This window comes from Pituophis catenifer, unplaced genomic scaffold, assembly GCF_029215685.1.
Source record: "Pituophis catenifer annectens isolate HBS135680 unplaced genomic scaffold, rPitCat1.0.hap2 SCAF_2, whole genome shotgun sequence".
Classification (NCBI taxonomy): Eukaryota; Metazoa; Chordata; class Lepidosauria; order Squamata; family Colubridae; genus Pituophis; species Pituophis catenifer.
The window spans coordinates 187,075,486-187,089,419 of record NW_027256882.1 but is presented as its reverse complement, the minus strand read 5'-3'; the positions used below and the strand labels follow the sequence as shown (position 1 = coordinate 187,089,419).

Sequence of the window (13,934 nt, the reverse complement as noted above, 5' to 3'; positions counted from 1 at the left end):
GAAATGATATTGTGTTATGAATTAATTAGATTGTGGTGAAAGTAGAAATGATTAAGTTGTTGTTTGAAAAGGTATAAATACATACGTTTGATAAAATAATTGAAAATTAGAGAAGATTCAAGGAAATATATGGTGAAAGTTATTTGGTTTATTATTATAAAAAGAGAAAAGATGGTTATATAATTATATAACCCAGGTGGCCGCCTGGGATACGGTGGCCGCTGGTGCTTTAGATCAGGTTGTGCCTTTGCGGCCTCTGACCTGGTGCCGAACCTGCCCAACACCTTGGTTCTCCGAGGAGCTGAGGTGGATGAAGCACCGGAAAAGACGCCTAGAGAGTAGTTGGAGGGTCAGTCGCTCCGAATCTGACCGTACACTAGTGAGGTCTTACATCAAGACCTACTTAGTGGCGATAAAGGCGGCGAAGTGTAATTACTTTTCCGCTCTTATCACATCAGCAGATAATCGCCCAGCTGCCTTGTTTAGGGTGACCAGCTCCCTTCTCCATCTGGGAGCGTGGGAAGACCCCTTGCAAGGTCGTGCTGAGGATTTTGCGCATTATCTGCACAATAAAGTCGCTCAAATTCGGGAAGGCTTGGACTCTGACTGGGTGGGTACAGGCGGGTTGTCCGAGGTGTGTCTTGAGAGTGTTACCTGGGATGAGTTTGACCCTGTGACCCCCGAGGATGTGGACAGGATGCTGGGGAGGTTGAACGCAACCACATGTTTATTGGACCCGTGTCCCTCCTAGTTGGTGCTGGCTACCCGGGAGGTTACACGAGGCTGGCTCCAGAGGATTATAAATGCTTCCTTGAGTGAGGGTTTCTTGCCTCCCGCCTTGAAAGAGGCGGTGGTGAGGCCCCTCCTCAAGAAGCCCTCTCTGGACCCAGCTGTTTTGGCAAACTATCGTCCAGTTTCCAACCTTCGCTTCTTGGCGAAGGTTGTTGAGAGTGTGGTTGCGTGACAGCTTCCACAGTACCTGGATGAAACCGTCTATCTAGATCTGTTCCAGTCCGGCTTCAGGCCCAGGTACAGCACGGAAACGGCATTGGTTGCATTGGTGGATGATCTCTGGAGGGCTCGGGACAGAGGTTGCTCCTCTGTTCTGGTCCTGTTAGACCTCTCAGCGGCTTTTGATACCATCGACCATGGTATCATGCTGCGCCGGTTGGAGGGATTGGGAGTGGGAGGCACTGTCTTACGGTGGTTCTCCTCCTATCTCTCCGACCGGTCGCAGTCCGTGTTGGCTGGAGGGCAGAGGTAGACTTCAAGGCACCTGGTTTGTGGGGTGCCACAAGGGTCGGTCCTCTCACCTCTCCTGTTCAACATTTATGTGAAGCTGCTGGGCAAGATCATCCATGGTTTTGGGGTGCAGTGCCATCTGTATGCTGATGACACCCAGCTGTACATCTCCACCCCAGACCATCCCAACAATGCCCTTGATGTGATGTCTCGCTGCCTGGAGGCCGTGCGGGTCTGGATGGGGAGGAACAGGCTCCGACTCAACCCCTCCAAGACTGAGTGGCTGTGGCTGCCAGCGTCCCGATATAGTCAGCTGGTGCCATCATTGGTTATTGGGGGCGAGACATTGGCCCCCACGGAGAGGGTGCGTAACTTGGGTGTCCTCCTGGATACACGGCTGTCTTTAGAAGAGCATATGATGGCCGTGGCCAGGGGGGCTTTCTATCAGGTTCGCCTGATACGCCAGTTGCGCCCCTTTCTGGATCGGGACTCCTTATGCATGGTCACTCATGCCCTCGTCACTTCCCGCCTGGACTACTGCAACACTCTCTACATGGGGCTCCCCTTGAGGAGCACTCAGAGGCTCCAACTGGTGCAGAATGCGGCCGCACGGGTACTTATGGGGGCGACATAGCGCTCCCACATGACACCTTTCCTGCGCGAGCTGCATTGGCTTCCAGTGGTCTTCCGGGTGCGCTTCAAGGTATTGGTCCTCATCTTCAAAGTACTCCATGGCTTAGGGCCGGTTATTTACGAGACCACCTTCTGCCTCCGATAACCTCCCACCGGCCAGTACGCTCCCACAGAGAGGGCCTCCTCAGGGTGCCGTCTGTCAGGCCATGTCGGCTGGCGACCCCCCGGGGAAGAGCCTTCTCTGTGGGGGCACCCACCCTCTGGAATGAGCTACCCCCAGGGCTACCCCCCGGGACTGATCCCGGACCTCCGGACCTTCCGCCGGGCCCTGAAGACTTTTTTATTTCAGCAAGCTGGGCTGGGTTAAAAATCTTTTAATTGGGGAATTTTATGGGTAAGCGGTTTTAAATTGGGGAAGCCAAAGATAAATTTAATTTTGTTTTAAAGTATTTTAATATTTGTATTGTGTGTTTTTAATTTTGGCTGTTCACCACCCCGAGTCCTTCGGGAGAGGGGGCGGTATAAAAATTTTAAAAATAAATAAATAAATAAATAAATAAATAAAAAAATAAAAAAATAAAATAACTGACTTTTATTGGATCTTGGGACGGCTGAACGCGAACACGTTTATTGGACCTGTGTCCTTCCTGGTTGGTGCTGGCTTCCTGGGAGGTTACAGGAGGCTGGCTCCAGGGGATTATTAACACTTCTTTGCGTGAGGATGTTCTGCCGGCCGCCTTGGAAGAGACGGTTGTGAGGCCCCTCCTCAAGAAGTTCTCCCTGGACCCGGCTGTTTTGGCTAACTATTGTCCAGTTTCCAACCTTCGTTTTATTGCAAAGATTGTTGAGAGTGTGGTGGCACGACAGCTTCCCCAGTACCTGGATGAAACTGTCTATTTAGATCCTCTGCAGTCCGGTTTCAGACCTGGGTACAGCACGGAAACGGCATTGGTCGCGTTGGTGGATGATCTCTGGAGGGCTCGGGGTAGGGGTTATTCCTCTATCCTGGTCCTGTTAGATCTCTCAGCGGCTTTTGATACCATCGACCATGGTATCATGTTGCGCTGGCTGGAGGGACTGGGAGTGGGAGGCACCGTCTTGCGGTGGTTCTCCTCCTATCTCTCTGACTGGTCGCAATCTATGTTGACAGGGGGGCAGCGGTCGACCCTGAGGCGCCTTGTTTGTGGGATGCCACAAGGGTCGGTCCTCTCGCCCTTCCTGTTCAACATTTATGTGAAGCCGCTGGGTGAGATCATCTGTGGTTTTGGGGTGGAGTTCCATCAGTACGCTGATGACACTCAGCTGTACATCTTCACCCCAGACCATCCCAACGATGCCTTGGAAGTGATGTCCCAGTGCCTGGAGGCCATGCTGGTCTGGATGGGGAGAAACAGGCTTCGACTCAACCCTTCCAAGACTGAGTGGCTGTGGCTGCCAGTGTCCCGGTATAGCCAGCTGGCACCATCATTGGTTATTGGGGGTGAATCATTGGACCCCGCGGAAAGGGCTCGCAACTTGGGCATCCTCCTGGATGTACAGCTGTCTTTAGAACAGTATATGACAGCCGTGGCCAGGGGGGCTTTCTATCAGGTTCGCCTGATACACCAGTTGCGCCCCTTTCTGGATCGGGACTCCCTACGCACGGTCACTCAAGCACTCGTCACTTCTCGTCTGGACTATTGTAACGCTCTCTACATGGGGCTCCCCTTGGGGTGCACCTGGAGGCTCCAACTGGTGCAGAATGCGGCCGCGCGGGGGATTATGGGAGCGACTGGGCGCTCCCATGTGACTCCTCTCCTGCGCGAGCTGCATTGGCTTCCGGTGGACTTCCGGGTGCGCTTCAAGGTGTTGGTGATCACCTTTAAAGCGCTCCATGGCTTAGGACCGGGGTACTTATGGGACCGTCTTCTGCCACCAATTGCCTCCCACCGGCCAGTTCGCTCCCACAGAGAGGGCCTCCTCAGGGTGCCGTCAGCCAGACAATGTCGGCTGGCGACCCCCAGGAGGAGAGCCTTCTCTGTGGTGGCACCTACCCTCTGGAACAATCTACCCCCAGAGATACGAGTGATCCCAGACCTCCGGACTTTTCGTCGGGCCCTTAAAACCTATTTTTTTCAGTTAGCCGGGCTGTCCTGATTTTATGGTGGGTTTTTAAAATTTGAAATTGGTTTTGAATTGAAATGTTTTAAATTATGGGCCAAACTTTATTTAATTATTTTAAATCTATTTTAACTTTTGTGTACAAATGTTTTACTTTGGCTGTTCACCGCCCTGAGTCCAAAAGGAGAAGGGCGGTATAGAAATCTGAAAAATAAATAAACAAATAAATAAAAAACTGAATTTGGCTAAGATTAGAGGTTAGGATGAAGGGTAATATTGCTTTTTTAAAAAATAGAGAGAATAAATATTATGGTAAAAAGGGAATATATAAAGTGTAAATTTAGTTGAAATGACTAAAAACTGCTTAAATTTGTGAACCGGCCAATACTCTGTTCAGAAAAAATACAATATATGTTTGTTTGTGTGTTTATGGAAAAAAAAAAGAAATTGTGGGCGCTCCATCACTGAAGGTTTGTAAGAAGACATTAGACAGTCACTTATCTAAAAATTCTCCTGCTTGAGCAGGGGGCTGGACTAGAAGACCTCCAAGGTTCCATTCCATTCCATTCCATTCCATTCCATTCCATTCCATTCCATTCTATTCTATTCTTGCGCATATACTTTTTCTTAAAAACAACAACAACAACAACCCCCAAAACAAGCAAATAATGTGAATACCAAGATGAAAAGAATAATTCTCTGATCCAAAAACATGTTAGTGCCTAAGATGGAAATTTCCAGTCTCTGGAAAGTAAAATATTAATTATGATTTAAATTGTTAACTTTTTTTTGTCTGTTTGATCCACTGCTTGGGCATGGCTACTTCTCCTGTCTTAAGACCAGTTATGGTTTATTTGTATGTTTTTTTCAGGAAAGGGTTATGTTGTATAGAGAGAATTTTCCTGGAAAAACAAATGCTTCTTCACTGTTCCAAGAGCAGGGAGACAGTGAGACTCCATTCCTGTCCATTTTTCATCCAGTGGGAATAGGAGGTGCTGAAGTCTTTGCAGTTACATTAAATTCTGGAATGAAATCATGGTAGGAAAGATTCCTCCCCCCACACTTTTCTCCTCATTCCATTGGGATGATGATATTGAAGCTTTCTAACTTTTCTTAATTAAATTTTGAAGACAAGCCAAATAAAAACATTGGGGAGTGGTTAGGAACTCTGGCCAAAATAGGGGATTAGTTGAAGAGGAAAGAAACACATCTGCAGTGAAAAGAAGCAGAGTTCATGGACAGCAGTGAGTGGGGAGGATTGTGTCCCAAAAACAGAGGATGATTTTTGTAGGAGATGATGCAGATGCAATTTACAACGAAAATCAGAAAATAAATGGATAGGAGAGAAGGATGGAAAGGAATGTAGTGTTATCTTCAACTCAAATTATTTGGTTTTCAGATAGAACAGTTGAGCAGCTGAGAAGGGAGGTTAAGGAAACTTCAGTTGCTGTTGTACATCAGTGAGTGAAAGGGAAGGGTATGTAAGATGTACGTAAGGAACTTCCATTTATTTTCTTTCTTTCTCACTTTGCAGGGATGGTGGCCTGTGGAACTCAGATGTTGCTGTGCCTCCTAACTATTGTTCTCCTGCCATCTGGTGAGTAATGTAACACTGTCAAAGTACAACACTTCTTCTGTTCCACCTTAAATTTGTGTTAGCCCATGGTATATTTTTTAAAAAAATTGGACTACCTCCAGAGGCAGGATTTGTAGCATTACTAAACTACAGAGCAACTGTCTTTCCTTTTCTCTTTAGTGTAATTTCTATGGTAGGAAAAATCCATGTGGACTATGATATGATCTCTCCATTTCCCTGCACAAAATGTGAAGGAGGCAAAATGTTTACACAACCTGCAAGAGCCCCAATCTTCCTTAGATAAACTTGTGAGCTTATATAGTGTGTGTTCTTACTAAATCAGAGAAGCCACCCTACACCTCAATATATTGTGCAAGTGAATTATCAGTTACCATTTATTTTGTTACATACTGAAATGAAACAATCAGCGGTTATTCAGATTTCAAGAAAAAAGCTCTCTGTTATTTGCATCTTTTTTGTTTTTTAAAATTTGATTTATATGCCGCCCTTCTCCGGAGACTCAGGGCGGCTTACAATGCGCTAAGCAATAGCCTTCATACTTTTGTATATTTATACAAAGTCAGCTTATTGCCCCCACAACTGGGTCCTCAATTTACCTACCTTAGAAAGGATGGAAGGCTGAGTCAACCTTGAACCTGGCGAGATTCGAACCTGCAGTAATTGCAGGCAGCTAGTCTTAATAACAGGGTGCTTTAGACCACTGTACTACCAAGGCTCTACAAGTGATATACATATGTTATATACATATACAAATGATATACATCTTACAAGCAATATACATTAACTTCTCCCAACAGATTCTTTAGGGAAAAAAGAATCTAGTGGGCACTAAGTTGGGGTTCTGAACTTGTATCTTTAAATTATAACTATGGCTGAGTTCACAAGTTAAGTTTGTCATAATGTGCCTTGTTCAATTTGGCTTAGTACTTTGTGTGAGCCATGATATTGTGGTTTATAAAACATGCCTAATGCATTAACAAGCTTGTTATCCCAATGGTAGGTTGTTCAAGAAATCATGGAAAATAAGCCAAGGTTTAATATAATGTGTAACTCCTCCTTGTGTTGCCTCTATTGCTTCACTCATGCTGTGTGGTCTCAGATATTAATATGATTAAATTCATAGACCTACTTTAAATTAACAGTATTTGAGCTTTCAGTATAATATTTATTTTAAGAAATTTTTTTCTAAGGAATCATTGGGACCTGTTCTATGGGATGGCTGGAAATTTCAAACAGAAAATGCTTAGATTTATCACTCAGTAACAACTCCAATTATTCATGCGAGGACATAGGATGATTAAACTGATAAAAAACAGTATATAGCTGTGGTTTTTGTTTGCCAATTCCTGAATTCTCAAGCAGAATTCTGCTTTATAATTTTACCCTATACAGGATAAGTAGTGCCTACACATGCCCAACAAAATGTATTTTCTGAGAAGTAATAGTTTCCAGGATATCTTTGCGGAATCCTTTTTTTTTTTTTTTTTTTTTTTTTGGAGCTGAGAGTTCCTTGGTGTTTTTAATAAATGTTTATTTTTAAAAGTGTAGATGCTGACATTTGAGCTGGGAAAAAAGCACACTAGCAGATAGTCCAAATATACTTTAGCATCCCAGAAGCTACAAGCCTGCTTCTATCTGCCAAATATGAACATTTCAAATTGCCCCCACCTCTGCTTCTATTCAATATTAATTTAGCTACTAGAATATTATGGGCTGAATTACCTAACACAAAATTGTTGCACAATTCAAAATTTGCTTTTTCTTCAGAATTCAACATATATATGGGGACTTTTAATGTTTAGCAACCATTACTGAGATAAGGAGAAGAGAGTTAGCTGTGATATTTTACTTTGCAGTAATGCTAATTTTGATTAGAGAAATTTACTCTCATAAGTATATGGCCATCGAACATTTATTAACAAGAAAATTATGTCTTTTGCTATCATTATATATGTATAATGATATATTGTATTATATATTGTGGTCAAAGAGTAGCAAAGAGTAGAGGGAACTAACACATCTTCCCACTGTGCTGTTCCCCTCATAAAATGAGCAAACTCATCTTCCTGTTCGCAGGTATTTTAATGTAAAGAAAAAATAAATTAGTCCAGTCCAGTCATCTATGTCATATCTAGCTTTAATTATGATATTTTCTAGGTATCTTGGAATAGATGTTGTTCCTTGCAGCTCCCTGATCCAAATCCTACAGTTTACCATGAAAGTTAAACTATACAAAATGAACACCAATAATGGGATTACAATGGCTAAAATAATACTTCTTTAGCAGCCTGAAGATGTAGTTCCATAACCCAAAAAGTAGGACAAAGAAACCATGGCTTTTTTGTAACAATTATTTTATGTTCATGTATACAAATAAGAAATAACTTTTTTTTCTTTCTATTTAGAGTGGCTTTTGCTGGGAGTTGTTGCTCAAACAACAGCAGGTACATTTTGATTGGTTTTGTACTAATGCTTAAATTGATGTGCGACTGTATGGAAATTCTGACCTAATTTCATACATAATATTAACCTCTTTGATATAATGTATTTAATTTGATATAGTGGGTAAGGCATCAAGTTAGAAATCCAGAGACTAGGAGTGCTGTAGGCACAAATCCAGCTGGGTGATCTTAGGTCAGTCACTTTTTCCCAGCCCCAGGAAGAAGGGAATGTCAAGCCATTTCTGAAAAACATTGCCAAGAAAACTTCAGGCACTAATCTAGGCAATCACCAGGAATCAAGACTGCCTCAAACACACACACACACACACACACACACACACACACACACACACACACACGTGATTCAAATCATTGAATCCTTTATTCTGAAGAATTATGGGTTTGGCTTCAATGTAAATCCATAGATTTGTTCAGAGCTGTGAGCTGAAAATAGGGGAAGCTACTCTATATTCTCTTGTACTGTCTGCTCTGTTTCCTACAATTCATACAATTGGAGGGCTGAACTGAAGTTGGTCAAACTGTTAAAGATGAAAGCTTTTCCCTATCAATGGAATTTTTGGCTGAAAATTGCTACTAAATTTCTGGTTTCAATCAGGTTTAGCTGGAGGATGATTTAGGTTTCATAATTAATTTCTTAATCCACTTTATCCTCTTGTAACTGCACCGTGTAGCTTAATGATTCAAGTGATTAAAAGCTTTGTTCCCTTTTTCATTTTTATAAATTGTTATTCACAAATTGTGGTTAAGGTGATTCATTTTTTCAACAGCCTGCCCCAGGCATATTTGCAATACAAATCTTTACATCAATTATATTATATATATATAACTATATATATCCAAAGGGCCTTAGCATACATGGCTTGGAGAAGATATCAATTCCTCTCTTGCTTCACTCCTTTTTTCTTTTCATTCATTCCTTTCCTGTTGTCTTTACTTATTCTATTTTTCTCAGTTAGACCAGGAGTCACTTGCAATATAAAAGCATGAATATTCTAGATGTATTTCAGAATAAAAAAAAGTAGAGCTTTCCTAAGGGCAATAAAATGAGAATGGGAATAAGATTTCACCAGCACATCTGATTTACCTCTAAATATGCTAACATGCTGGTTGATGTGCATTGCTGTCATTGCTGCATTATTGTATACAGTGCAACAGATGACTCCAAGCCCATTGCCTCTTGTTTCAGGGCCTCTGGAATCACCCACAAATCCAGACAATGACTTAGGTGAGTTCTTTCTACTTTTTCTACATCTATGGTAAACATCAGGGCTGACTCATACACTGCATTTACAACATGTATGGCTTTCAAAGTATGCAGTTTAACAGAATTTTAGAATAACAGAGTTGAAAGGAACCTTGAAAATCTTCTAGTCCAACTCCCTGCACATGCAGGAGATCCTATACCGTTCTAGGAGATCCTATACGAGCCACCATTCCAGATAAGTGGCTTGCCAGTCTCTTCTTAAAAGCGATGAAGACTCGGTTTAATGAAGTTTTGATCTCTCATGGCCAGACTCATCAGCTCAACTTACAAATGAGAAGTGCTGGAGAGGCAGTGTTGTGCATCAAATAGCACAACTCTGACTAATTTCTTTCCTATCTGTCACTTGTTCCTAGGTCTGTCACTTGTTCACCAGGATACTTTTAAAAAAATCTTACCTATAACCAGGTTAAAAATAGTTGACAATTTGTGAAGAGAGGTTACTCAGTGTGATGCTCCCAGTGTACAATGCAACTGCCCACTACCCTCTTATTTGTTGCACTATTTTAAAATATGGCTAAACGCTCCTTCCTGGGGCTGCCTGTTACAGATGACACATGTGCAGAAGGGTTGAGCAATGCTTTGCACTGCTTCATCATTAATCCCACTCCCACCCCCATTGTGCCTGCCAACTGCCAGTGTCCTAATTCCCTGACAAGCTCAGCGAGATGACTTATGGTGCAGTGAATAGCCACCTCCAACACCTGCTTTGCTATACTGTTCTGTCCATACTGCTTAACGTGCAACTTTCTAATAACTGTGATTGATAATTCTCTCAGATGAAATTCCAGTTCTGCCCAATTGACAACACTCTGGTTACTCCATGTATTGCATTTTTTTTTTACCACAGAAACAACTTTAAGGTCTGAGTATTCCTTGCTGCCAGCTAGTTGCCATCCAAATTGTAGCCACTATGCAAGCTGCTGAAGAGCTAAAGTTTGAGAAAGGGGGATTAATTGTGAAGGTCTTAGCAGGAGCTGTAAACCCTAAAAACATCAGGTCAGGTCTGAGGAATTGGGATGAGGCTTCCCTAAGAAGGCAGGCTATAGGAATGTGATAGCAAACCTTTTGGGTTCAGTGTGTCAAAAATTCAGAAAATTCCAACTTGACTCTGCTGGCGTGTCACCCAGATCCCTCCCTTCACCTCCATCTAGGCCAGCGGTTCTCAACCTGGGGGTCGCGACCCCTTTGGGGGTCAAACGGCCATTTCACAGGGGTCGCCAAAGCCCTCTCTCGCCCCCCCCACGCCTTCACTCACCCTCACCCTCTGCCTCTGTTGGATCACCATTCGCCGTTCGCTTACCCCCAATCTATTCGCCCACTCCCAATCTATTGCTGCCTCTAGCTGATGGCTAGAGGGAAAAAAACTGTTTAAACTCTTGCCGCGGGGCTTCAAAGAGCCGCCCTACAGCTGATTAGTGTTAAAAGAAAACAAATGAATAGACCGGTGCCTGCAAAAATAGAAAAAACAGCCCCTTTCAGCTTCAGCATAGGTTAATTACCATAAGTTGATTTGATCAGCCTCCGCACTCTCAGCTGATTTGCTCTCAGCTGTTTTGTGGAGGCTCTGTTGCTAGCTAGCTGCAAAGAGGTAAATTCCTGGAGCAGATTTTTTTTCCCCCTAGCTATGCTGAAAAAGCGAAATTGAAAGTAAAGCAGGGTCTTTGCTGCAACGTGACAAAATGAGGCAGAGAGATTTCTTTTTCTTTTTCCTCACCAAAAAAGGTAGGTGCAAAACTGCAAACAATGGGAAATTTAGGGCAAAAGAGGAGGTTCAAGATTTTAAAACACAAAAGAAAAAAAGCTCTATTTAACTAGGGAATTGTAATAATTGAGATACTATTAATTGTATATTGTGTTGAAAGCAGAAATGGTTAAGTTGTGGTTTGGAGGAATATATGGGGGAAATTATTTGGTTTATTATTATTGGTAAATATAATTAATTGATTTGTAAGAAATTGGATTGCATTGAAATAATTGGAATATTCATGTTCATATTGATTAATATACAAAAAAGATAGTTATATAACTAATTGATTTATATTAAAATGTTGAATTTGTATTAAACAACTGTATTACATAATTACATAATTAACCAATGTGAGGATGGATATAAAAATAGATGACAATGCGAAGGGGTATAATATAGAATAGAAGGAAAAAATTGAATTTGATTAAGATTAGAGATGAGGATGAAGGGTAATATTAGTTTTTTTAAAAAAATAGATGAGGAATAAATATGGTAAAAAGGAAATATAGAAATTGTAAATTTAATTGAAATGACTAAACACTGTGATGGAAGAAATATCCTTCTGGGTTCTGCTCCAAGTGGGGAAAAAGACACTGGAAACATGGAGACTGCTTGGAAAGATGGTTTAATGGTGGACAGGATGACATGGCTTGAGTTCCTGAACAGAAAAGGGGCAGATACAGTAAATCCTCGGTTTTTTATGCTCTCTCTGGCTTTGCATTTCTTGAGGCCCCAAAAGAGTATCCTGATGGTGTTATGTATGTATCTATTTTGTGTGGGAAATTCAAATGCAACAATGCTTTGTGATTGGTTAACTGGTGTTTCAGTACTGTATATAAGGAGGGCTGTTGCCTGTGGTTCTTTCCTGAAGTCTCACCCTGAATTAAAGAGCTGTTGTCACTAGCTTGCTTGTGCCTCTCGTTATTCCCGCGCTACAACATTGGCGACGAAGGTGGGATTGAGGCCACAAAAAGCAAATCAAAAGAGCTCTGAGTTTCAGCCAGGGTGACGAGCGAACACGGAGACACACGGCAATGTCTGCCTACTTTCCGCCAAAACCCTTCGACCTGACCCGTGAGAAGTGGGGGTCGTATCTGACCAGGTTCGAGTGTTCCCTGGAAGCAAGTGAGATGCAAGGGCTCTCTGCGAACCAAAAAAGAGCCCTATTCTTGAGTCACTGCGGGCCAGACTTATTTGAGATGGCCAAGTTGCTCTGTGAGCCAACCCCAGTCCAGACGGTTCCCTGAGACATCCTACAAGCAAACTTAAGAGCCCACTACGCTCCCGTTCCTTCGAAATTTGTACAGCGCTACGAACTCCGGCAACGAGTACAAAGAGAAGGAGAACCGGTCAGCGCATATGTGGCTGCCCTTCGAAAAACCGCAACGCATTGCGACTACCGGGACTTAGACAATGCGCTACTCGAGCAGTTGATTTGTGGCATGAGAGACACTAGACTACAGAGGCGCCTTCTGGCGAAGCCAGATTTAACGTTAGCCGGTGTACTCGATGAAGCCAGAGCACACGAAGCGTCTACAAAGGCTTCTGAAACGCTACAACGGCCACAGCTGAGCAAAGATGGTCCAAAGACAGCCCCCGTTCACAGAGAAGAGGCATGAACCAGTACAGAGGAAGAGTCAGATGAGGACGTCTTCCATACAGACAAGAAAAAGAGCGAGCAAAGCCGCCGCTGCGAGAACTGTTCAAGTTGCGGCGGAAATCACAAGAGAGAGTCCTGCAAATACAGAGATGCCATTTGCAGGCGCTGTGAAAAGAAGGGCCATCTGGCGAGAGTCTGTAGAGCTCAATTTCCGCGAAATAACAAGTCACGTGACTACCGCGACCAACCAGAACCGACACGTTCAAAACAGCCAACCAGAGATGATGGCGCGAGAAAACGGTGCGAGATTCAAAAACGGGAGACCTACAGCACGAGAATCGGCCAAGCCAGCATGTCTGCAGAGGAAAAGGTCTACACAAGAGTAGAAATTGAAGGGAGACCATGCGACATGGAAATCGACACCGGATCTATCCTGTCCATCATGTCCTGGGCTATGCTTAAATCGCTTCTACCGAAGATTCAGAAAACCCAGCTGTCCCGGCAAAGAGTTCGCCTCCTCGCCTACCAAGGAAACCGAGTTCCTGTGGAAGGCGTGGGCACGTTCAGGGTCACCTACGGCGAGTTCCAGAAAGAGCTTCCCCTGACCATCGTCAGCAAGCTGCTACCAAGTCTCCTGGGCCTAGTGTGGTTTCGAGCCCTCGGCATGGGCTTCACGGGTGTCCACAGCATCGGTGGGCCATCGTTTAAAGAAAACCTCCTACACGAGTTTCAGGACATTTTTGAAGAGACACTAGGCAAGTACGTGGGGACCCCATCTCTTTTAATTTAGATCCTAATGTAGCCCAAATCCGGTTAAAGGCAAGATGAGTACCATTTGCCCTAAAACCAAAAATAGACGCAGAACTTGACAAATTAATCAAACAGGGGGTGCTAGTTCCTGTAGATCATGCTAAGTGGGAAACCCCAATAGTCACGCCAGTAAAATCAGACGGATCGATTAGAATCTGCGCTGACTATAAATGCACGATCAACAAGGCATTGCAGCAGAGTGCCTATCCCGTTCCGATAGTCCACCATCTACTTCACTCCCTAGGCCCTGGCAAGATATTCGCCAAGTTAGACCTTGCGCAGGCGTACCAGCAGCTGCCAGTAGATGACGCTACAGCAGAATCACAAACTGCTATCAAGAGCCTTGATAGTACAGTGGTCTAAGCACCCTGTTATTAACACAGCTGCCTGCAATTACTGCTGGTTCGAATCTCTCCAAGGCTCAAGGTTGACTCAGCCTTCCATCCTTTCTAAGGTAGGTGAAATGAGGACCCAGTTTG

General features: G+C 43.5%; 1 protein-coding gene across 1 annotated transcript in view; it reads left to right on the top strand.

Moving 5' to 3' along the window:
* Nucleotides 1-5,196: 5,196 nt before the first annotated feature.
* The window catches only part of MFAP5 (microfibril associated protein 5), a 63,277-nt gene continuing 54,539 nt past the window's right edge, over nucleotides 5,197-13,934 (top strand). The window contains exons 1-4 of the mRNA XM_070935292.1: nucleotides 5,197-5,219; nucleotides 5,510-5,572; nucleotides 7,978-8,016; nucleotides 9,221-9,259. Coding sequence (XP_070791393.1) covers nucleotides 5,210-5,219; nucleotides 5,510-5,572; nucleotides 7,978-8,016; nucleotides 9,221-9,259 — 151 coding nt within the window. The 5' untranslated portion in view covers nucleotides 5,197-5,209. The remainder of the gene's footprint in view (nucleotides 5,220-5,509; nucleotides 5,573-7,977; nucleotides 8,017-9,220; nucleotides 9,260-13,934) is intronic.